The following is a 26,337-nucleotide window of genomic DNA, read 5'->3' on the forward strand; positions in this document are numbered from 1 at the left end:
AAGTCAGATGACTCCGTGAGAGCAAAAGTGAAGTGAGAGCACCCCAGGAAGGCTCTCGCGACACTCCGGGAGGAAGGAGGAGCGTGTTCTCAAGGGCCGGGCTGGGACGGCGTCTGGGGTGAGCCACGCGTGAGAGGAGGCCCGACTGCCAAGGAAGGGAGCGACGCTCCGCACCCCATCAGACCTCTGCCCGCCCCGCGGGGTCACACCTGGCACGTTGTAGTAAGATTGAAAACGCGTCTTCCAAATACAAAGCGTCGTTTAAACGTTGTCCATCGACTGTGTGCAATCCTTCTCCTTATTCTTAACAATATGTTTATTTCCTGACGGAACAACATAGACATCTATTGGATACAAATCACCTTTTAAAAGTCTGCTCATTAAATATGTTCAATTCCTCTCATTTTTTATTTGATTTAGTGAAACAAAATCAAATGTAAAAAACTAAACAACATTTAGATTCTATGAAGGAGAGAGACAATCAGACACCCTCTGGAGAAAGAAGACAATTCCCAAAAGAATTTCAAAGATATTTCTCAGTAAAGCCTGGTTAAATTGCATTTGTTTGAGAGTAATGCCTATCAGCCTTAGTCAAAAGTTTAATTCAAAGAAGATATGAGAGAAGAGTGCTTGAGAGGACAGACTTTGGAGTTAGAGCAATCTAGCTTCAAATCTCAGCCCTGCCTCCTACCAGCTGTGTGACCTTGAGAACCCTGTGTACCTCTCTGGGCTTCAGTTGCACTCTTCTGTAAGATGAGAACACTAACCATGTCTTAAAGGATTGTAGTGAGCTTTCAATGAGAAAATCCAAGAAAAACATTTAGAAAATATATCTTTTCCATGCAAATGTACTTTTTCCAAACATATTTTTATGTCAAATGAGACTAATAAAACATTGCCAGTAAAGAGACTGAGGAATCCAGCATATTATATCAATGTATATGATTTGCACGTTCCTTAAAAATATTTGAAAGTCTTTGATTTTCTTTTTTTTCTTGAAGTATAGTTGATGTACAATACTGTGTTAGTTTCAGGTGTACATCGGCATAGTGATTTGACATTTATATACATTACAAAATGATCACCATGATAAGTCTAGTAACGATCTTCACTGTACAAAGTTATTACAAATATTATTGACAATATTCCCTATGTTGTACATTACATGCCCATGACTGATTTATTTTATAACTAGAAGTTTATACCTCTTAATCCCTTTTACCTATTTTGCCAACCCCCCATCCTCCTCCTCTCATGACTACCAGTTTGTTCTCTGTATTTATGAGGCTGTTTCTGTTGTGCGTTGTTTGTTCATTTGTTTTTTAGATTCCACATATAAGTAAAATCATGCAGTATTTGTCTTTCTCTGTCTGACTTATTTTGCTGAGCATAATACCCTCTAGGTTCATCCACATCGTGGCAAATGGAAGATTTCATTCTTTTTTATGGCTAATATTCTATTGCGTGTGTATATATACCACATCTTCTTTATTCATTTATCTATCAATGGACACTTAGGCTTCTTCCAAGTCTTGGCTTGTGAATAATGGTGCGAATAAGATAGGGATGCATATATATTTTGAATTAGTATTTTCGTTTTCTTTGGATATATCCTCAAAAGTGGATTTGTGGATTATACGGTATTTCTATTTTTAATTTTTTGAGGAACCTCCATACTGTTTTCCGTAGTGGCTGCACCAATTTTATATTCCCACCAGCAGTGCACGAGGGTTCCCTTTCTCCACATCCTCTTCAACACTTGTTATCTCTTGTTTTTTGATGATACTTTGCGGACAGGCATGAGGTCATATCTCACTGTGGTTTTGATTATCTAGGACCTCTATTTGTCCAGTTTGGGGCTAAGTGACTTAGATACCTTATCCTTGACTCCTTGCAGGAATTACAAAGCAGTCATTGTTATTCCCATTTTGTGGATAAGCAAAACACAGGCCAGTAAGTTTAGCATTTTGCCTAAGGCCACAGGCAATGAGAAGTAAAACGGGGCAAGAACCAGTAACAATCTAAACACACTTCCTTTGGGGGAGGTTTCGGTTCAAGATGGCGGCGTAGGAAGATCCAGAACTCACGTCCTTGCGCGAACACACCGAATCTACAGCTACTTATGGAACAACTTCCCCTGGGAAAAAAACCCCCAAACTGCAGGAGCGACCCCTTCACACGGGCCAACTGGGGAGAAACAACGGGGCAACGGGCGGGCCCCCAGGCGAGAGACCGGCCGTGGGGGCTCCCCGGGAGGCAGAGCCTTGAGCTTGCCTCGGGCCCCCGGACCGAGCCCCACATCCCGGCTCGCGCGCGCCCGCGGCTCCGCCCACGCCCTGAGGCCCCGCCCACGCCCTGAGGCCCCGCGCCCGCGGCCCCGCCCGCGCCCTGAGGCCCCGCCCACGCCCTGAGGCCCCCACCCACGCCCTGAGGCCCCGCCGGGGCGCGCCCGCGGCCCCGCCCACGCCCTGCGGCCCCGCCCACGCCCTGAGGCCCCGCCCACGCCCTGAGGCCCCGCCGGGGCCGCGTCGCCGCCGGCTTCTCCTGGCGGAGCTGGAGGGCGCTGTCCGCCCGCACTCCCTCTGCCCGGCCGGAGCGGTGCGCACCGTCGTTTGTTGTTCTTCCTTTTCTTTTCTCCTTTCCTTCCTCTTCCTTCTTCCCCGTCCTCGGCAGGCGCCGGCTCTGCTCTGCCCCTCGCCCCGCGGCGGCGCCGTCTTCGTCTCTGCCCCGGCCCCACAGCGGTACCGCGCGCAGGGGGCGTCCGCACACGTGTGCTGCCCTGGGTGATATGGCTGCCACCCAGGGGACACCCCTTGATCGCCTGGCCCTGGAGGCCGGGGCAGAAACAAGCGGAGAGACAGTTGTGGGCCGACTCCCACCCCGGGGCCGCGCGCGGACGGCAGCCTGAAGCACACCCCAGGCTGGCTGAGGAAGAGGCCCACCTGCTTGTCTGGGAGCTTTGCCCGGAGGGGCAGGCTTCGGGTCTGGCCCACTCACAGGGGCTCCGGAGGGGCTGTCGGGGAGGGAGGCCGGCGGCCGCAGTCTTTGCGCTCTGCCGCTGTCCCGCTCCAGCTGGCTGGTATCTTCCAGAAAGGAGCTTATACTCTCCTCTGGAGCCCCGATTTTTGCGACTGCCACCCAGGGTCACCTCCAGATCGCCCGGCTCTGGTGGACAGCAGGGCTTATGCTTGCGGTCCCACAAGACTGTATATATTTGCATTCTTTTAAAGCTGCTGCCTGAGGGCCTGGCTTCCAGTCAGTCCGAATCTAGGCACTGACAGAGATCCTCCCCTTTGGGACAATAACAGGTCTTTGCACACTTCAACTACTGAGAGCCGCTAAAGAGAAAATAGGCTGCTTGGACCATCACAAAGGTTTGAGAGACAACCAAGAGCTGAGGCAGGGTTGAAGGATAAGGTTCATCCCCTACACGAGGCCAAGCCTTCAAGACTGGAGAGGTGGCTGCTTCACGTACTGCATGAAAACCAACACAGAGAGTCAAGAAAATGAAGAAACAAAGGAATATGTTCCAAACTAAAGAACAAGAAAAAACCTCAGAAAAAACCTTAATGAAACGGAGGTAAGTAATTTCCCTGATAAAGAATTCAAAGTAATGGTCATAAAGATGCTCACCAGAGTTGGGAGAAGAATGGATGGACACAGGGAGAATTTCAACAAAGAGGTAGAAAATATAAGAAAGTACCAAACAGAAGTCACAGAGCTAAAGACAACAATAAACACACTCTGTTTCTAAACACATTCCTCATAAGGTAGAACTTTTTTCTTCTTTGAGCATTTTTTGAGCTATTTCTGGGCCACAAACTTAGGGGAATGTATTTGTTGATCACCTACTTGCCATATTCCTAGAACTGTGGAGATATGATGGACACACGTGCTCACTGTCCTCAAGGGCGTCCCAATCTAGTGGAGGAAGAGGACTCGTTGCAAAATAGCTGTCTGGACTGGCCTGATCGGATGCTCTTCTTTTCGAGTGGTTAATATCTCCCGGAGCTACTGTTCTCTTTCATAGACTCAGCAGCCTGTATGTGCCTTATTTCTGAAGTCTTCTCAGTCGTCGTAAAGAAAAGAGCCAAGACCCGAGTTGCCCAGATTCCTATCTGTGAGGGACTTAGGGGTTGTTGACAGTCAAGGTGGTCATAGGTGTTGGTAAAAAAATCTTCAGAAGGATTCAGAAGAGCATAAGTCCATGATGCTTAGGAAGTACCAACACTGAAAGCAGGGAGCTGAAGTCAGGAGTTACAAACCGGGCAGAAACTGGAGTGGAGGGGAAGCAGGCTAGAGATGTGGGCAAATGCTGTGGACAGCCTGCCTGTTGCATGCAGTGGCCTTTACTGGCATTTGGGCAGGTTTGTATCAGGATACGGGGTTGGGGCAGACACCAAATAATCAAAACAGGACTTATTTGTTAGCGTAGCTTTTAGTTGCAAGTAGAAAATTTAACTAACAGAGACGAACAAATAGGGATTCTGCTTATCCACTCAAAGTCAGTATGTGACAAGCCAAATCTACCATCTTGCTTCCTTCTCCATTTCTGCCTTTTGCTGAACCATAAGGAGGGAGCGCAATGTAATGGGGAGACAGGGGATCTGATCCAAGTGTCGGGACTGTGAGTTCCCATCTTGTCCCCTAAAAGTTGGCCAGGACTCTTGGTTGCAAGTAAGAGACACTCAACTCAAACTAATTAAAGTATAAAAAGAGATTACGTTGGAACACCTAACAGACACACCCATTGGCTACCGTGCTGCAAACACAGCTAGACCCGGGTGGTCAAGCAAGGTCACCAGGCATCTCTGTCCTCTTCTGTAAGCTCTGCTCTCCACATCATTGCTTCATTCTCGCAGGGGCTCTCCCAGCATTATGGCCAAGTGGCCACAGACAGCCCTGTGCTTACACCCTAGTAGCTGAGAATCTCCAGTAGTCTCTCATTGGCCTGGCTTGAGCCGTGTGTCATCCCTGAGCAGTCAGTGCCCTCTGATTGGTCAGCCCCAGCTCACACGAACTGCTCTACAGCGGAGGGTAGGGTCTGCCCCATCTAAAGCTCATGGACTGAGGGCTGGTGGATCTTCAAAGGAAAATGGATGTTGGAACAAAAAGAAGGAGAAATTAATGTTGGGCAGGAAAAATCTACCACTATGATAATAGTGCCTTCCTCAAGCCCGCTTGTGGTGAGGATTGAGTGAGAGAATACGCACAAAAAGAGCTATATGTAATTATCCATTGTGTCCCAAGAGATTCAGACTTGTGTCCTCTTTTTTGCCATCCTCAAATTCAGCCTACTTGGGTAACAATGTATTTTGAAATTTTAAAAATGATTTAGTAACATTTAAGAATTAGTAATGTTCACATAAAAATCCACATTTCTGACAGTTCTGGAAACATTGAAATGTCTCACAGTAATCAACTGTGCCAGTATGGGGTTCCCCTCACAAGAAGCAGGTGCTGCTCCGTCTGCCCGCAGTCTGGCCCCAGGCGACATCTGGGATCCTCTTCCTGTCCTCACAGCCTGGAGGCCCACCACTCTTCCCTGGGACCCTCTTCCTGCCTGGTACCCTCACTTCATTGCCTTTGCCCACGGTCTTTCCTCTTCCTCCCCATCGATCTAAATCCCATCCGTCCTTCAAGGCTAAAGTACCAGGACTCCCTCAAACCTCCTCTAAGCATCCTAGCTCTCGGAGAGCTCTCTCTTCTAGCCTTCTATGTAAGGACATCCGGTGACAACCAGGACGGCACAGGCCGTGAGTGCCCAAATGGCTGTGAGTACAGAGCCATCTGCACTGTAAAACAGACGGGGATACATGAGAGAGGGCAGAGGCAGGCGAATGCGAGAAGATAAATAGGAATTGACCTAGCAAAAAAAATTATTGAAAAATGTGTTTATCATCTATTTTCAAATAAACTTCTACACTTTATTTATAATTCAAAATATAGGAACACACAAAATGTGCTCTGTCACTGCAACCAGCCTTTAAAGAGTTATATTGATGGCATTGCTTAGTTTCAGAAGTAAAAACGTCAAGGTAGCTCGTGTTCAGGCTTTACTCTGCAGCCGTAAAGAGACTCAGGAATAAGAATTGTGGTGAAGCTAGGGCGAGAAGGCAGACAATGATTCTCCAAGACCAAGGAGTGAGTCGCTTCTCCATTTTCCTCTTAGAATAAAATAGCATTTGGAGATGGTACTCAGTGAGCTAATATTAGAACAATTTGATCTACGAAGGTCGGGTTGGTGTGGTCAAAGGGGAGTGACTAGTGTGATGCAAACACTTTTCTATGATATAGAGAGTAATAATAACGTGGCTCCACCATTAAAAAAAAGCTACGTCGGGGCCAGCCCAGTGGCGCAGCGGTTAAGTGCTCGTATTCCGCTTCGGCAGCCCGAGGGTTCGCAGGTTCGGATCCCGAGCACGCACCAACGTACCGCTTGTCAGGCCATGCTGTGGCAGCATCCCATATAAAGTAGAGGAAGATGGGCACAGATGTTAGCCCAGGGCCAATCTTCCTTGGCAAAAAGAGGAGAATTGGCATCTGATGTTAGCTCAGGGCTGATCTTCCTCACACACACACAAAAAGCGAAGTAGCAATTTAGAGTAATAGTCTCATAGGACATGACTGGTCTCTCATTTTTAACCCCTGATGCTTGTTTAAAGACATTGTCCAGCCTGTCATGCAGGTGTTAAAACTGTAATTATGAAGGACAAGTAAAACATGGGAAATATTTGTATCATATTAAATTTCAAAAAAGAATAAAATATAGTGTAATATGCTTTCAACTAAGTAAAATTGTTTCCATATATGTGGACAAGGATAGTAAGGTAAATATTAAAAAATTAAAATAGCTTGTTTATTAAGGAAGTGAGTGGACTTACAGGTGATGTTAATACACATTTTAAAGGTATTTAATATTGTCACATTCTCTTGTCAATTGAAAAAGAAAAGAATATCCATCCACTTGGAAGAAAAGAATATTGTCTTCTTAATCTCTGATTTAAGGAAAACTGGTGTGTCACCTTCCAGATTCCGTAGACCAGGAGGGGGAAGGGGACCCTTTGCAGACCTTATCTCTGTTTTGCCCAGCATTGTTTGTTCTTTAAAAGTGTCACACTGCCCCCTACTGTTCAACAAGCTAAAATCTAATATCCTGTATAGCCACTACATTTTCTTTCTATATTTGCTGAATAATCAAGGCAATTAAAAAGAGAGAGAGAGAGGAATACCTCCAAGTCTTATAAAGTTGTGGGCGTTCTATGAGTTGTCAGTATTTTCTGTTTTTTAAGTCACCTTTAAAATGTCACACATGTTTAAGCCCTTGATGGGCAGGTTTGCAGACTTTAGTTGCCCTCAAGCAGCAGAACTTGTCAGCAGGGCTCTGGGAGACTCACGTTAGATGATGTGATATCACTAACAGCTTCCAAAAGTTTGATACTCCCTTAATAAAATGGGTCCCAGAAGAAGCAACAGGACTACCAAACTCAGGCATGTAATCTTACAGGACCTTCTTTGAGATTCTGTTTAAAATCTTTGAACCAAAGAAAAATAAATGAATAAGGATGCATTTTGAGCAGGCATTGCATATAAAACAGTGACCACACATAACCCAAGGCAGGGTCAGATCCTGCTTTAAAAAGGCCTAGAGTGTACATATAATTTGGAGGGCCCTTAAAAAAAACCTAAAAACTATCTACTTTTGCAATTTTTTTGTGTGTTCCTGTGAGGAAGATTAGCCCTGACCTAACATCCATTGCCAATCCTCCTCTTTTTTGCTAAAGAAGATTGGCCCTGAGCTAATGTCCATGCCATCTTCCTCTACTTTATATGGGGTGCCGCCACAGCATGGCTTGACAAGCGGTGCGTTGGTCCGTGCCCAGGATCCAAACCTGTGAAGCCCAGGCCGCTGAAGCAGAGTGCACGAACTTAACCGCTACACCCCCGGGCTGGCCCATACTTTTGCAGTTTTTCACAAACCACAAAAAGCACCTTGTAGGGTCTTGGAAGAAGCTCCTGGCCTCTAAGTAAGGGCCCCTGAAGCTTAAGCTTCACAGCTCCAGGAAAATTGGCCTCTGCTCCCAAGGTATTGTTTCACTGCAGCTTCTGGACTTTTCCTTGAGCATTATAATTCACAGAGCCTTAGTAACTTAGTACGTGGTCTTAGCACTTGGTCTTAGTCTGTCGATGAATTATAGAAGACCAGATGCTTCCAGGACTCTAGAACAGATAGTGATGGAATTAGTGCAACTCTTTTAAACTATTTTAAGAGGCTGAATCCTGACCATTGATCTTCATGTCTGGCTGACCCCCAGGAGAGGGTAGCTTTTGTTCACTGAGCACCCGTGAAAACCTAGATGTTAATCTCGAAGATTAGAAGCCAGGCCAAGTGGGAAAAAGTCTTTAGCTGTCACAAAGATTAGGTTTCTATTATCCAAAGCAGAGGATGACTTTTTGGATGCTAATCACAGGAAATAAACAGCTTCTTTGGGTGGGATCTCAAGCAGCACCTAATTAGGTGTTACTTGAGCTTTCTGATGTTTTGTCTTCTCTGTCCATGTTTTTGCTCATTTGTGGTACACTACCTGCTTCCTTCCACAGTGTGTAGAGTCTGTGACCGCAGGGCTCTTGCCTGTCTTGTCCCCAGAGCCAGGCCACTGCGTCTGGCCATGCAGACTCCACTGTGTAATGCCCGGGCGCCCTTCCCTGTGTGATGGCAGCCTACAGCTGCACTGTAGCCTGTCAGGAGCCGGGGGCTGACCCCCGCGCAAAATGTCCCTCAACAGTGTCGTACCGAGTGAATGGAAGACTGATAGGTCAGCCTGTGCGTTACTCTCACTTGAAACAGAGGATGAGAATTGAAAGATTTTGTGTCCCATGTATCCAAGTGCACGTGCAAACTGGTTTCATTTTGATGATTTTTTCTGCCTACGTTGACTCTTGTAGACGGGTTTAGCTCAGCCGAGTCTGTGAAAGTCAGCCAGTGAGACAGATCGTCCAGGTCTTCTGATTTCCCGCGTCACACTCCACCTGTTGCCCATCCTTCAGCCTCCTGGTGCTTTCCTGAGCCTGCGGGCTGTGCCGGGGAGTGACGGCGTGTGCTGGCTTTCTGTTGCAGCATTCAGCGTGCGTGGCGCAAGCACCTGCAGCGGCGGGACCCGCTGGAGAAGAGGAGCCCGTCCCCGCCGTCCGTGTCCTCAGACAAGCTGAGCAGCTCCGTCAGCATGAACACCTTCTCGGACAGCAGCACGCCCGTGAGTGCCCGCTTCCTTTTCATGGCCTGCCTGGCCCACTGCCGGGCACCGGGGCTCTGGCTCTAGGGGAGCAGGTGGTTTGCGATAGGATTGACGGTGCTTCTTTGCTGTATGTGAACCCACAGTGAGGGCTTTGTGGTCTCAAAGCAAAGACACCATTCATAAACACAAGGTGAACTTGATCAAGGCTGAGGGAATTGATTGCGTTTGACATCAACCTAAACTACTTGTTTGTTGACCTTCCTCTATTACTGAGAATATCTTTTTACTTTTCTTTACAACGGCATATTCCTTTTAGTCTGTGCCTCTGGTAGCATTTTGTGGAGCTAATATGATAGACGATTAACTTGGTTATAAGGATTACAAAGAGAACTTTCATAGGAAGAATTAAAAGGGGTCACAAACTCAGGGATTGCAACCCAGATTCCTACAGGGGCCAGGTGAGTAACCGTGTGGCTGATGGGGGCTGAGTTGTGACCGGCTAACCGAAGGACACAGGCCTCACCCAAAGAGCAGCTGCACTCACTCCTGGAAGCATGTTGCCATGTAGGGATGCAGGACAGACGTGGCCAAAGGTCATTTTGTTTCCCCAGGAGATGCCAAAAATCCAGGTTTTTAAATGTTGGCAACAGTAAGAAAGTTTAAAACGTAAATAGACCATGCCTACAGACCACAATTGTGCCAGGGGCCACCAATTTAGGAACTCTGGGGTACAGAGCTAAAGAATGAAGGAATCTGATGCAAGTCTTTATTTTTTTTAAAAACATGCCAAATGTAGTAGGGTCAGGCAATTGTAATGCAGGGTTTTGTGGATTTAGTCATTGTGGTCCTTTATGGTAGTCACTGGAGTGCTGAGAGAAGCTAGGAAGAGAATGAAGTAACTACACAAGCGTGTTATTTTCAAAAAAATCTTCCTTGACTACTTTGCAATGATGTTTATTCAGCTGTAAAAAGTTGCAAACCAAACAGCCAAAATAATGTATGTGCCCCTTCATCCCTTTTGGCCTCCTCCCACCCACTTCCCCTCTGGTAACAACTAATCTGTTCTGCTTATCCACGTGTTTGTTTATCTTCCACACATGAGTGACATCATACGGTGTTTGTCTTTCTCTGTCTGACTTATTTCACTTAGCATAGTACCCTCAAGGTCCATCTCTGTTGTCGCAAATGGCACGATTTTGTGTTTTTTATGGCTGAGTCGTATTCCGTTTTATGTATATACCACATCTTCTCTATCCATTCATCACTTGCTGGGCACTTGGGTGGCTTCCCTGTCTTCAGATAATTGTGTTGCATATTCCTTAATGAACAGTTTTATCTAGTTATAGAATCTAAATAGAAGCAGTAAGATGAGTTTATAGCTGTGCAAATAACAGTGGGATAAGATCTATTGTTAGCTGACAGCAAAAAGTGATTGCTTAGTGAACCTGCACTGTTTTCAGACAATTGTTGGTGGGAGTGAATGGTCTTAACTGGACTCACTATCACTAGAGGGCGCTCATGAACCACACTGGAAAATGTCTGAGTTTAATAAAGTTTGTATTTAACTCATGATTTGCGAATGAAAAATAATGTGAAAATTGATTGTTTGGGATGCCTTCGCTATGTATGCCAATAGAAAGTGGAAATTAAATGACTTCAAAGATTTTATTTGAATGATAGAAACTGAAGATCAGAAGTCCCTCTGCCTGTGAGGTGGAGGTCCTGATGTACTGCCTCTGTGCTTTCTCACAGCCTCCATTCCGACAATGTCAGCGGTGTGGAGTCCAGTGATATGTAATGGTTTTAGTTAGCCTCCTGGCTTTATTGAAATTCTGGAAGAATCTATCTTTGCTTTATGTTTACGCTGCCACACTGCTTTGATTCTAGCACCTCAAGTGTTTTGTGCATAAGTGCACGTTCTTCCCCCTCATGGGTCATCACGTTTATTTCTATCTTTGCACAGCTTTGCTAACAGCTCTACCTTATTTAGTGTAGCCTAGCCTCAGGTCCCCTTTTGTGTGTTAGCAGAGGAGGTTTCCTCTCTCCAGTATCCCCTGCAGTGGTTTCTTGTGGGGTATGTCAGGCGGATTGGGGGTGGCGTCCTGCTCCCCACCACATCACCATGCCTTAGCTCTGCGCTTGGGGGATAAGGAGGGCTCTATTCAGTGTGTGAAAGTCTGCCTCACTCCTGGCTGCCTATAAACAGTGAGAATCAAATCTGGTTTTCAAAAATATTCTTGGAACTAGCTTCAGAAAGCAAGCAGACCCTGCCCAGAATACCAATAGAGGTTATTGATTATAATAACAACTTTGGTATTGATGATGACAGTGGTGTGACATGAATGTACAAAATAAAACATGAAAATATAAGATGCTGGGAAATTCTCAAGTCTATAGTTTGTCAGGCAGGTAAAATATTCACGTCATAATTTTTTTTTCTCCCCAAAGCCCCAGGACATGGTTGTATATCTAGATGTGAGTCCTTCTAGTTCTTCTATGTGAGCCCCTGCCACAGCATGGCAAGCAACAGGCAGGTGGTGTGGTTTCATGACTGGGAAACGAACCCAGGCTGCCAAAGTGGTGAGATCACTGAACTTTTTAACCACTAGACCATCAGGGCTGGCTCAAGTCATAATTTTTTTTTTGCTGAGAAAGATTCACCCTGAGCTAACATCTGCTGCCAAGCTTCCTCTTTTTGCTTGAGGAAGATTTTCCCTGAGCTAACATCTGCCAATCTTCCTCTATTTTGTATGTGGGTTGCTGCCACAGCGTGGCCGCCACCGAGTGGTGTAGGTCCACGCCCAGGAATTGAACCCAGGCCACTGAAGTGGTGCAAGCCAAACTTAACCACTAGGCCATGGGGCTGGCCCCTCAAGTCATAATTTTTAAAATGTTATGCTTAGTTGTTTGGAGCTAGTATAACTAGCTAGGGTTGTTTTATCTCCCATGGTCATCACTCTGCTGGGACCTCTTTCAGGAAGATTCATTCTAATATCTTTTTGTTGGTCACTGACCAATGAAAGGAAAGTGACTCTGCTCCACTTTGACCAGCCTGCCAGACCCACAGGGTTGATAGATACTCTCAGGAATCCCCAGACAGGAAGACTTGGTTTTACCTCTCTCTGAGACCTCAAGTTCATGGAGGGGATAGGATGACCCCTGGCCCCCCTTGGCTAAGCCTGTCATAAAGAGATGAGCTTCCTCTAACAACCAGTGAGTCCATTTGGAACTTCAGGGTCAAAAGCCTTTGGTCCAAGTCAAATGCTGTCAATGAGGTGTCTCCCTGGGGGATTCTCTGGGCCCCTCACTCCTACTAGAACCCTCCAGCTGGCTGAACCTCAGCCCTCTCTCTCTGGGCTTGATCTATTGCTGTTGCTGTCTATACCATTGTCTGTTTTCTCGAATCTGATCAGCTGCCTGTTTGGTCCCAAGTTGCTGCCTTCCCTCTACTAACCTCTAATACTAGCCTCAACTGAGGCCAGTCTGCCCTTGCCTGATCTGTGGGCCTTGCCAGCTGCTCCCCCGCCCCCCATGTCTACAATAACTGAAATTACTGCTCACTCTAGCCGCTTTCATGGGCATGTGCTGCCTGGGAGGCCAGCAGCCTGATCTGGGCGAGCCCTGTGCTGAGCTGAGAATGATGCTTTGCATGCTTCTGCTCTGATTGTTTTGGCTAAGCATAATGGTTAATATAGTTCTTAGAATATTTCTGCTCTAAAATATATAACAATTGTGATGTTTCAGTATGAGCTCTCAAACTCATCATCTTCATAAGTGCTGAGCACTGGGTATGCTCCAGCCCGTGGCTAATGCTTTCCCGGGGTTATTTCGTTTAATCCTCTCAATGACCACAAGAAGGAGGGACTATCATTATCTCCATTTTACAGATGATGAAAATGAGACTTAAAGAGATAACCGACTTGCCCTGGGTTACACACTGGGCCAGAGCCCACATGCTTCACTATTCTGCTCTACTGTGCCAATTGAATACAAGCCTGCATGGTCAAGCAGTGGAAGAGACAATCAGTTAATGCATTTCTAAGACTATTTTACAATTTGGTAGGTATAAACAATGAATGAAATAATTGGGGAAAAAACCCTCATTTGATTTTATATATGGCCTCATTCAATGCTCTTTGATTAAAACCTCAAACCTCAGGTGCTTAATGCCAAATTAAAAAGCAACAGGAGGGAAGATACTATTAAGTTATGTCAGCAATTTGCGTAATAAGCGCCCTTATACCACACTGTGTCATGTGGTAATAGAAACATTTGTTTTACAAATAGCAATTTTGCATAGCAACTGTTATTGGGAAATGGAGCTTGTGGGTTTCAAAGTGAGAAAAAAGAGTAACTTTTTTTTTACCATTAAATATTAGTTATTGCATGGAGGACAACAGTGGAAAATGCTTTGTGTATTTTTTATTAATCAATTTCTTATGACCAAATACTTACTCCTGTAGTTCCCAGCTCGAAGAAATCTGTAATTTGTCTAATAGGATATCATAGAAAGAAACTATGGAATCGTATATTCTAAATGACTAGACTGATAACCTTTTCACAAATCGTTAGCATACACCTGCAGATAAATCCAGAAAAATCTCGAGGCCTGTTGGAGACATTCTTAGTCCTGTTTGTCTTGGATTGGCTCCGTCTGCCCGGGGCCTTCCTTGCTGGCCACGCCCACTCTCTCACATCGGGTCCCATTTTATTGTGGTCGGCCTGCAGGGGGCAGTGTGGCTCCTGGCATGAGGTCCTGGCTTGGTAAGAGGACCTGACAAAGGTGAGTCTGAGACAACGCTTGAGAGCCATTCTTCCTCTGCAGACTGGAAATAACACCTGCCTCAGAGACGCATTGATGTGGCTGTGAGGAGTAAATGGCGCCACATAGGTAAAAAACAACACAGAGCCTGGACCCTGGACCCTGAAGCGGGTCGGTAAATGTTAGTCGGTTGTGAATCTGCCCTTGAGGGGCGGCCCTGTGGCGAAGCGGCAGGTTCGGATCCCGGTGCGCACCAAGGCACCACTTGTCAAGCCATGCTGTGGCAGTGTCCCATATAAAGTAGAGGAAGATGGGCAGGGATGTTAGCCCAGGGCCAGTCTTCCTCAGCAAAAAGAGGAGGATTGGCATGGATGTTAGCTCAGGGCTGATCTTCCTCACCAAAAAACCCCCCCAAACTTTCTGCTTAATGAATCTGCCCTTGAAATCTCTCCATGCGTTGAAAACACTACGGAAAACTTGTGAAGAGCAGAAGTGGAATCTGTGACTTGATTCTCATTGCAGGGCACAGTGTCTCTTTCCGATTCACCAAAGGAATCCATGAGAATCAAGCTGTGTCCTAGACTATATATACCACATGTATACCTATATTCAGCATATATATGTATATTCTGAGATTGGAGCTGTACATTACACAAGTAATAAATTCAGCATTTATTTTAGTGTTGCTCCTTTTAATTGCCATGTCCAAGGGTAAAACCAAGTGCGCGTCCTTTTGTCTCTGAGTGAGTCGGCCTCTTCTGAGGGCCCACACCCACGTAGGTAGTAAAGCAAGCCTAGACCAGGCTCGCTTCCAGACCTGCGGAGAGGAAGGGGACGAGCCGCAGCGCGCTGGGGCGAGCAGGGCCGCGCGTCAGCTCTCGGGCGGGGCGGTCCGTGCGAGAGCGCCGCGCCGGCAGGGCCTCGAGCCGCCGCCAGGCCCTGCGTCAGTCCCGGTCGGGGAGAAGTCCAGTGCTGAGCGGGTTCCAGTGCAGTGGCCTGGCCGCTGAAGACTCCGATGCCTCGGTTGTCCTGGGGAGAAGGCCGTGGAGCCCCCATAATTATGGGGCTGCTCCAGTGGTCCTGGCGTTTAGCAAGAGTAGCTGGATAGTCAGCAGCAGGCTGCCAGGTGACCCACCAAACTTTCCCAAGTTACCACCAAAAGCCAGCACTTCTGCCTGCGAACACGGTGTGCGCCTACCCTCACACTGCTTCATCGCCCTCCAGTTTCGTGGCCTGTTGAGATGTACGCCCTCCAGGCTCTACACACATCGGGAAGAATCCAGGGGCCAGAGGGAGAAAGTCTCCTCGCAAAGTTGCACTTGTTTCTGGAGGGAAGTCAGGCTCTAACAGAAGACCTTCTGGGACCCCGTCCAACACCGTCTTGAGAGCTGTGAAATTATAGAGAATGTAAGCCTTGTGCTGCTTAATAATGTAGTAACCTAGACCTTCCAGGTCGGGGACAAGTTACAGGATGATGCCCCGCTATCACTGTACATCTAGGTCCCGGAGTGCTAATGTTTCAGCACCCAAACTCTCTTCCATGCAGCCTCTCAGACTCTAAACAGCACAAATTCTTTCTCATTCTATTTGTCCCAAATTTTGGTTCAGAGAATATGGTAACCATATGTAAAAACAGAAGACTTCTTGGTATTTACATAGAGGTAGATACATTTCTCTTTTCTCCAAACCAAGGTCTGAGAGAATAAATGTTTTCTTTACCAAAGTTTCAGAAATTATATAATATATAACCATATATGACAGTTTGAATGAATATATTTTTGTATAAAAACATTATCATAAAGATATCACAAACACTCTCCTTTTTATGGCTTTGTATTATAGATCCAAAATTGACAGTTTGTTGTTTGATCGCTGACTCATTCATCCTTAGTAATGTAATAAATCTTCTTTCGCAGTCTCAAAGCTATTGACCTGTGAGTGCAGATGCAAAAACCTAGGCTTTAAGGACCTTGCTTTTTTTCTTTTCTTTTTCGCTGAGGAAGATTTGTGCTGAGCTGACATCCACTGCCAATCTTCCTTTTTTTGTATGTGAGCCACCACCACAGCATGGCCATTGACAGACGAGTGGTGTAGGTTCATGCCTGGGAACCAAACCCGGGCCGCTGAAGCTGAGTGTGCCGAACTTAACCACTAGGCCACCGGGCTGGCCCAGTACCTTGCTTTTGATAAAGAGGGTTGAGAAAAAACTTGTTCTTTTTGCAGTTTACCTGAAATCCAGTGTCAGCATTTGTCTGCACAGAGATCCATCCTTATGCTACAGCTTAGGTGAGATAAAGTATGAAATCTCTCATTTAGACCCAGAGTGCATCCTCTGTTACAAAATCCAGTTTCATTATTCCCAATCAGCATTTCACTTACTGGATGAGTATGAAAGATGCTTTAGGACTCAAGGAGAGGTTGCATGTAGTGGAACAGGAGTGAGGTCTACTATTGTATTCCTTTCTTCTGGAAAGCTCATTGGCCTAAGGCTCTTTTGGACTTTCTTTTTGTAAATAAGATGTATTTGGGATGGGGGAGTTATTCACATCCCTGGGTTAGGTCTACATCATTTGTTCGCTCATTCAACAAATATCTGAGTACCTACTGTGTGCTGGGCCTTTGCCAAGCACTGGAGATACAATGGTCGCCCAAACACACGCAACCTCTATCCTTGCAGAATTTATGTAATTCCCCAGTCATGCTGGCAGTTCTTGTAAAAATGTACGGATAACTTATAGGAGATACTCAATCACATTGCATTGATTAACCGTATAGAAGGTTTAGGTATTATTATTAACAAAAATCTGACTGCTGAAACCTCTTCAAGAGCAGAATTTCCCAGAATGTGGTACCGTATAGAAGGTTTAGGTATTATTATTAACAAAAATCTGACTGCTGAAACCTCTTCAAGAGCAGAATTTCCCAGAATGTGGTACATGGAATATTAGTGTCATAGTTTACTGACAGATATTAATTAGAGGAAGGGTGACATAAACCAATTTATTTATTTCAGGACTTCTCAGAGCCTTGCTAAGCTAATACACATTTTGAATTTGCAGGAGGGGTGGTCACTGTTTTCCAAACTTCTTTGACTCTGAAACCCAATAAGAATCGCATCTTATTGGACTGTTGATCCATGGAACACTTTGGGAAACACTATTCTAGAGTTAGTAGTTGTTGAAAAAAAATTCCAAGAGCTGCAGTTTCTCTCTAAGTGTCTCAATAATAAAGTTAATAAGAGTTGAACAATGCATTTTGAAAACTTCCAATGAGATTTTTACACATGACATCTTTTTATAGGCCTCTATCATAGAGCTGTATTATGTAAATGCACATTTCATTAAGTTAGTTCATATATAAAACTTGTTACATTAACGGGCTAGTAGGGTTTAAATAAAAAGACCAAGTCTAGTCAACAACAAAACAGTATGGGAAGGTGGGGTTTTAGGAAGTCAATAAATAATTCCTTTTTTCTTCTTGATTTAGGAACTTATTTTGAAAGGCAAGAGATTTAGGCAGAGGAATATCAAAATCTCAGCTTTATTTCCTGTCAAAGCTGGATTTGAGGGTGTAACTCTAACTTGCGGCACCTTTGGGCTTCCTACAACTGAGCTTTGGATTTAGGAAAACCCACCAATCATAGGAAGCACTAAAAACTGCTGGCCTCACCCACAGATCTTGTGCAGGGAGGCAGATATAGAAAAATGGAGGGAGAATGATCCTGGGCTGCTCAGTTCCTTTGCCTAATTCTCCAATCGGGGTAACTCCTTCCCCCTTCATGGAGAGGATTACAGGATGGAAATGAGACACTGCGAGTATTTAGGAAAGTGTTTTGTCATCGGAACTTCAGGAGATGGGAAGAAGGGAGCCCCCAACACTGGACGCTTCATGTAGCAACAATATGGCCTTCATAAATAGTTTTTATTTATTTTAATTTTTATACCATTGTATACATTGTAATATGTTAATTATTGCAGTGTTTTTCAAATAACAACTACTTTGGGAACTTTTAAGAAAACAGAGATTCCAGAAACAGAGCAGATCTGTTGCATTAGAACGTCTGGGATGAGGCCTGGGATTCTGTATTTTAAAAAATACCCCAGGTAATCCCTATCATTGTTAAGGTATAGAAAAAACGGAATTATAGAAATTGCAAAAAAAATCAATTTTATCTAGGAAATTTACATGACCGGAACATCCAGGTGATCAATATTTTTTCCAATTTTCATTTTGATATTTTAGCATTGCATAGATATGCCTTGAGGAGGTGCTGAAGCAAATTATTCCTGCTCTGATACCAAAACAATCACTATTGTTTTAATAGAATTTGCCCAGTGGCACTGGTTGTGTAGAAAGTTCTATTTTCTCTTCCTCAGATTTATGGTTCTTTCTCAAAATATGACAGAGTACTGTGCTCTTCAAGGAAGGTTTCTGTTGTTTGATTCTCTTTTTTTTTTTTTTTTTTTGGTGAGGAAGAGTAGCCCTCAGCTAACACCTGTTGCCAATCCTCCTCTTTTTTTTCACTGAGGAAGATTGGCCCTGGGCTAACATCCATGCCCATCTTCCTCTACTTTATGTGGGACACCTGTCACAGTGAGTGTGACATGGCCTGATGAGCAGTGAGTAGGTCCATGACTGGGATCCGAACCTGTGAACCCCGGGCTGCCAGAAGCGAAGCGTGAGAACTTAACCACTATGCCACCGGGCTGGCCCCTATTTTGGTTTTTATTAAAAGGGGATACATTCCATAAGCACTGATTAGATTAGTGTCAAGTTATGTGTCAAGTTGACTATGAGGATTATTTAGCTGGCATGAAAGGAGATTAGATGGTTTAACTATTAGCCGACAGGAATATCAACTATGACTGAAATCCTAAATTATGATGCGTGAGTATATAGTTGAGAAAAAGAAAAGAAATATATTACACAGAATGGAAATGGGCATTTCTCATTTTTACACATTCTTTAAAATAATATCTAAGTATGCTATTACCAGTTACATGTACAGATTAGTTATAATATAGTTAAAGTTTTAATTGTTGCTTTATTCAGAGCTGAAAAACATCTAAAAATAGTGAGTAAAATACCAACATTTGAAAACATGCACAAATCCTTTCAAAGATAGTGTTAGTAAGATTTTTTTATGTCTATAAAACATTTTTTAAATTCCATTAAATAAAATGTTATTAGGAGTTGAAGACAGTTGCCTTAATTTTTATTTTGCAATCTTCATAGATTTATTTTAAAAGGAATAATTCTTTTAAGTTGCTAAAAATTCGGAGAGATGTTTTAGAAGTAGATTGCATGTCTCTACAGTTCCCCTAGTTCCCATAGCACCTCCGAGAGGGGAACTCCTTCTTCACTACATTCAGCGGGACTTAATCACAATTATTCATTTCCTGAAGCAGCACCACAAGCTGATCTTTACGGAAACAGAGACTCTGCTTCACATATGAGCAATAAGTTGATTCTCTCTCCGTGGCACTGTACTGATAGGGTTAACTACCTTGGTGGAAGACCACGCTGTTTAATGCAAGTAGATTTTCAAGAAAATCACTATGCCAAGCACTGCACTAGAAGGACTTCATCTACATACGGCAGCCACTGTGACCTGCTTTAGAGATGACATCATTGGGTGTCATGTGGCTCTTTATACCTTTCAGCCTCAGAAAGAGATAATCTGTGAAAGCCACAAGAGCCTGATTTCTGCGTGATAATCTTCAGCAGACAGAGGCTGGGGCTAGAGTGATGCATACGTGTTTATGTGGCGTGTGCAGTGCCTTGTGGAATTCCTGAGCTTTATTTCATTTTGTAATTTTTTATCAAAAAGTAGATGCAATGATAGAATGAAGTGAATTGGCTGCTTTGGACTAACGGGAGCTTGTTTTCTGCATTAAGATCAAGAACTTTTCTGGAATCCTCTATTCTCTGAGTAGCCTGTATTATGTGTGTGTTTTTTCATCTTGAAGAACATTGACTAAAATCAGCAAACTTCATCTCCCAAAGAGCACTACCTCTTTTTTGTCAATACTTGAAGATTTCTGCTCCAAAATCTTTTTTGAGCTGTCTGAGCATCGTGCTTGATAACTGAAGAGCAAAGCATCTCCTTAGTAGTATGTGTTACAGAAATTCTTCAAATAACTTTACTTGCTAACGCAGGCAGTCCTTTATGGATTTCTTTCAAAGCCAGTTCGAATAAACAACTCTTTCCTTTCAAATGGGCAAAAGAAACTCTTCAGCACCATGGAGAGGTCTGGGCAGCATGCAAGGACGTGGGACTGTGACCAGGGCAAGCAATTGGAGAGTGTAAGTTTTCCAAATGTCTGTTGTCTGTCTTCGGTGTGTCATATTTTTACATATGGAGAGAGGAAACTCCAAAGTCTAACCGGGCCAGGCTGAATTTAGATGATAAAGAGTGATGGCATTGGGGCCGTCCCCGTGGCGTAGCGGTTAAGTGCGCAAGCTCTGCTGCTGGCGGCCCGGGTTTGATCCCGGGGGTGCACCGACAGACCGCTTGTCAGGCCATGCTGTGGCGGCGTCCCATATAAAGTGGAGGAAGATGGGCACAGATGTTAGCTCAGGGCCAGTCTTCCTCAGCAAAAAGAGGAGGATTGGCATGGATGTTAGCTCAGGGCTGGTCTTCCTCACGAAAAAAAAAAAAAGTGATGGCCTTTATTACATTTGAAATTCAGGATTAACCATTCAAAATTATTATATTAGAAAGTGTTAATATATTAATTTGAAAAATTACTTTCTCATTATATCAGTTGGTATGTGAATGTTTGATGCTTTGAATTCTGAGAATCTAAATTTTTTGTTTTAATTCACCACAAATTAATTGCATTGCAGTTGGACAAAACAATTGCTTTGGAAATAGTATTTTTATATACACATTAAATAGTTCGAAATGTACTTTTTGTTGCCCTTTGTAAACACAAATCTCTCTTTGAAAAGTAGTTTCTGATTTGTGTTCATTTGGAAGGATAGTTTAAACTTTTTAATTGCAGATCATACTTTCAGTTACCAAAAGAGCAAATGTCTAGGTTTTCTGATGTTGGGACCCATCGGGGATATTTGATGACTTATGAAATTTTAAATTTACCAGTATAAAATATATACAGTAAAAGCCTGTAGTAAGTGGAAAGGACAGATCGTTTTATAAAATGGTTAGATATGGGCCACCGAAGAGGTATTTTTAGGCATCATTGAAAATATTTAATTAGTTTCAAAGTAGTCCAATTTAACAGTTCAAACAAGAAATTAAAAAAATGGTTTATTCAAAAACATCTTTTAACAGTCTCTTTAAAATTGCCAAAGGTGTAGTTCTATGGTATTATGATATTACACAGGCAATGAAGAAACGATACTTTGAATTACTATGAAGAATGATCCCAGTAGATGTTTTGATTAACTATTCAAATTTGTCTAAGAGAACATAGTGTCATAAAAAAGTAATTTAACCAATAATTATCTTTTCTCAGGCCAGTTAAGTGAGATTTGGAACATTTATTTATGCCAAACCATTTATTTTAAAGTCTAATAAAACTATATTTTTATATTATTGGAACATGGAATTTATTTCCCTCAATTGTGTTCCTCATATGTAAAAACCAGTAGTAAGTGCAATTTACTTAGATAAATCTCTAATTAAAATATAACTAATTCTTTCTCTTATAGATAATTTCCAAGTGAATTTGCTGTTGCTTCTTAACTCATAGATTTTTGGATAAATGGTGCTTATATTTTGACAGTGCCAAAATATGGAGTGCAAAATTTTGGATGATGTGACTTAATTTTATATTAAAGAGATCTTGTCATACATTTTTGTTAGCTTTGCTTGATAGACCCACTGATGATTTCTTTAACTGATGTCAGTATTTAAAAGAACTCAGTTTTTGAGAAGAAGGAAAGATTTATGATTCTAGTTTTTTTAGTTTCATTTCCCCAAATTTTATAATTCTGCTTTTAGTTTTACAAATGAATAAGTAGTGCCTTTCACGCACTGTTGAATGCACTTCTGTGATTTTAAAACTTTGTTTATTCTTTTATGATGAATTATATCCATTCCTGCTGGTGGTGGACTTTGGACAATCATTCTGGTTGATCAGACAACATTCTAATTTAGATGATTTGAGGCTCATGTCGTAAAGTACATCTGCTTTATGTTTCTGAAATGGGGGGAAATGTACCTAATTCAGAAATTGATTCTCTCGCAACCTTTGTCTCTGTCTCTCAAGGATGTGATTTACTCATGATATTGTTAGCAGTGTAACATTTTCTATTTCTTGCTTTTTTGCCCACATTTTAGTGATGTATTTATAACAACAGCTATCTAGCATACGCATTTTGTAATTCAGATATGGTTGTCTATGTATTTATTTGACCAAAATTTGTTGCTATATGACAAACCACAAATACGTTTTGGCTACTGAATAGTCTTTCAATCATTGCTGAAATAGCATAAGTCGTTTGAACAATAGACAAATGTCCAGAGCTATTTAGACTGAGCTATTCACATTTCCTTTTCTTTCTTTCTTTCTTTTTTTTTAAATCACATTCTGGTGGTAGCAGATGTGTATGAACAATCTTAAATTTAGTTGAGTGACATTTTTCTTTTCTTGCCAATGTAAAAATATGCTCATGGATCTCTTTTTCATGGTCCACCCACCCTTGCAAAGGCTTTAGAACCTCTGGCTACAAATGATTTAGGGGCATATTTACTTAGTGAAAACCACCCTAGTTAGGATGATTTGCAGAGTGCCTGAACATAGAGGGAGCTGATTAACAGTTGTGGTTCTTACTGATGATTTCAACCTTTTTTGGCACTAAGAGATAAGCTGGTTTTGGAAATAGTTCTTTCCGAGGTACTCACAGATTCATTTCTGTTGCATTAGCCTCCATCACAGCTTCCAACCAGAAGCAGCTCTTCTAGCTAGAGTCCCAGCAGGACCAGTTTCAGCAGGGGAGAACCTAAAAGTGGAACGTGTTGCAGGTGGGTCCCAAGGGGTAGCTTCTTAGAGGGACCTGGGGCTTCTTGGGATTATTTCAGTGAGGCAGGGCCCTGATTGGTTCCAGATGGATTCTGGGCTTGTTTTAGTGTGTTTCCAGCATTATGGGCAGGACTCAGATGAAATCTGAGTGCCCAAGGGCAGCTCTCCAGGTTCCCAGAGAATCACCCTGGGTTGATGCTTCTCCACAGAGCTCTCTATCAAGTGAGTTTTGTCCTCAGTTATCATGTTTTACTTCCCTCTCCCAATTGTACTCACAAGGGACCTTCCTACTTTATAGGACATGTTGGGCCTAAGTAGAGAAGAATTAACTGATTTGAGATTTGTTTTAAATATTACTAGAAACTGTGGCATATTCTGAACTGTTTCAGAGAACTGAAAAGAGCTTAGGGACTTTCCAAGAAAGATGTCCAGACAGCTGAAAGATTAGTCATATCCTCCAAAGGGAAATGTCTCGATACCAAACTTTTCTCATTTCAACTAGTCTTTTAAATCTCAGTCCCTCTAAATGAATCTAGTTCCCTCCCATAAATGAACTCAAGCCAGAGCGTGTAAAATGCATGTACACACCCAGGCAGCCAATCATTGGGATGAATTCAGGCCATTTCCATCTTGCCTAATTTATCCTGTGCTCCTAATTCTCATCTTACTTGGATCTTTGACACCATCTCATCTGCACTTCTGCACTTGACACACTACGTTACACAGCACCTGACTCCATTGATAAGACCCATCTTGATGGAAAACCCATTTTGATTTCAACATTCTGCAGTGGTCTCAGCAAATGCTTCTCCAGGATGCTGTTTTGGTGCTTGATCTCTGACCCCTATGCACCACAATGGCAGGAAAGAAACGTCTCTTCACCTGGGGTTTCATTTTGGGTGCATTGGAACTCATGGAACTGTACTGAGCAGATCACGGTGTTGACATGATGGTGTTGGCATGTTGTTGACATGTCCTTTGACTATCCATGATTTTATTAAATATCTTTGTATTTTAAGAACTGGTCTAAGATAGACTCAGCCCAATGATTTGAGGGACTTTAGAAAAGAGTATCAGTGTCTTAGAGCAAATCCTACAAATTTACTTTAACTTCTGTTGGGATTACTAGGAATGTAAATACAGGCATTGTTTCTGGATTTCAGTATGATTCTGAAGATTTTTTCTGATATCTCAGTGGAGAAGATAAAGAATTATGGATAGAATAATAATACAAATTGGTACATTTTTGGCTGCTTAAATAGCCTTACCATATAGTGTTAACTAATGAATCAGAGCTGGCCTGGAGACTCTAGTGGTGTGTATTAGGTTTCTATTATAAGCATTATTTTTATCAATGATCTTAAATATAATCTTTTTCCTACCTCTCATTTCATTGTTGAGGAAATTTCACTCAGGAAAGGAGAAACAACTTGCCTAAGGTCAGCCAGCTGGTCCGCTGCAAAGGCAGAGCTAGAAACCAGATTATTCTGACTCCCGGGTGAGGGAATTTCTACTGGGATATGTTATTACCGAGGAACCCCAGTGCTGAGCAATCAGTGGATGTTTTACGGAGAAATTTTTTGATTTAAAATAAGAACAATTTTTTAAACTTTGGAGCTGTCATTCAATGGCATAAGCTTTTTCATAAAGCAGTGAGCTTCTCATCACCAGAAATATGCACACACAAACTGGATGGGCCACGTCAGAGATGCTGTGCAGGGGGACTCTATATTGTGTGTGTGCGTGCATGCGTGTGTGTGTGTGTGTGTGTGGCAGTTGGACTAGAGGACCTCTAAGGTCTCTTTCAACTTGAACATGGAGAGGAGACATTAGTACCATGTTATCTCATTAAAAAGAGGAAACAGGAATAATTTCTTCACTCAGCAAACATTTGTTAGGTATCTGTTCAAGGCCCTGTGTGACTCTGAGAACTGATATGATTACCCAAGTCTGACTGAGCCCCCTGAGAAACCATCCTTTTGAGAAGGAGTAAGAAAGGAGGAGACTGGGAATGAATTCAAATAAAGAGAATGGAAAAAGAAACCCCAGGAGGGAGAGGCACTACTTGGATCGATTTGAGAAGGGAAAACTAGGTTAAAGGGGAAAAAAGCAGAACCAAAATTATAATTTATCCCTTCATTCTCTCTAGCATAGAGATACTTCAATGCATCAAAAAGAAACAAAAACTTAGAATTTATTGATCTCTAAGAAATCCTATGATTCTATTCAGGATTGTCAAATCTCTAATGAGTTTTTGCCTGCATCCTGTCAATCTGTGTAGCTGCAGCTGCATAATCTACCCCTTAGAGATCTATCCCAGCTGTCATCTGTACTTTTCCTAATTGGGAGAAATTCCAAAGCTGTAGACCATCAATTCAAAGACTCAACAATTAGTCAGCCTTGCTGCTGGCCCTGCTCTGAATTTGAATCTTTCCTTGATTAACTGGGTTTTTCCTATGCATGGTATATTTAGGCTATGCTGTAACAAATAGATGCCCAAAGTAGAGTAGCTCAAACACAACAGAAGTTTATTTCTTGATTAGGTATCAGTACTGGACTGGTGAGCAGGTCAGTGGGGTGACGCTCCTTCATACAGGCAGTCAGAGAACCCAAGAAGGTGTAGGCTCTGCCATCTTCAGTCTGTGACTTCCAAAGCACCTTAGAGTCAAAACCTAAAGCAAACTAGAAAGGGCAAAGGAAATGGACAGGCAGACATGGAAGGTTTTAATGGGCTGGATCTGTCTGAAAGAGACACACGTCACTCAACTCCCATTCTTTTTACTGAACTCAGTCACGTACCACACCCACTGCAAGGAAGACTGGGAAATATAATCCTAGACGGTACATGAAAATAAGACAAGAAAATGGATTTTAGATCACTTAGTGCTTTCTGCCATACCTGGACTTCTGTTCTGCCTGGGAGGAATTCTTCCTCCAAACCTGTATTTCCCGCTGCCAAACATGTGACATACGCTGCCAGATCTGCTCGATGTTAACTTCTCCACAGCCGTGGCTGTTGACTATTTCAGTCCTCCAGGTTGCAAACTACAGAACCTAACCTTAGTTAATTTTAGCTAAAAACAAGTTTATTAGAAAGATATCAGCTATCTCACTGAATTGACAGGAAGGCTGGAGAATCAGGCTCGTCAGGTTCAGAAGACAAGGAGGCACTAAGGGACATTGGTCAGCCAGAAAGCCGGGAAAGACACACCTAAGGGGCAACGTTGCTGGAGTGCTGCTGGCCTCCCGGGACATTGACACTGGTCATAAGTGTTCTGAAATGTGCCTTGCTTCTCTGAGACGCTCCCTCCAGATTCAGAGTCCTGACAGGGCCACCCCACTGACTGGT

At 43.2% G+C, this 26,337-nt stretch overlaps 1 protein-coding gene across 1 annotated transcript in view; it reads left to right on the forward strand.

Annotated features, from left to right (window-relative positions):
* Window positions 1–26,337, forward strand: part of SCHIP1 (schwannomin interacting protein 1) — a 581,206-nt gene that overhangs the window by 11,823 nt on the left and 543,046 nt on the right. The window contains exon 4 of the mRNA XM_087440124.1: window positions 9,119–9,254. Within this exon, the coding sequence (XP_087296250.1) occupies window positions 9,119–9,254 (136 nt within the window). The remainder of the gene's footprint in view (window positions 1–9,118; window positions 9,255–26,337) is intronic.

Source organism: Ceratotherium simum, chromosome 15, assembly GCF_057802395.1.
Source record: "Ceratotherium simum simum isolate JZ-2026a chromosome 15, ASM5780239v1, whole genome shotgun sequence".
In the NCBI taxonomy this organism is placed as follows: Eukaryota; Metazoa; Chordata; class Mammalia; order Perissodactyla; family Rhinocerotidae; genus Ceratotherium; species Ceratotherium simum.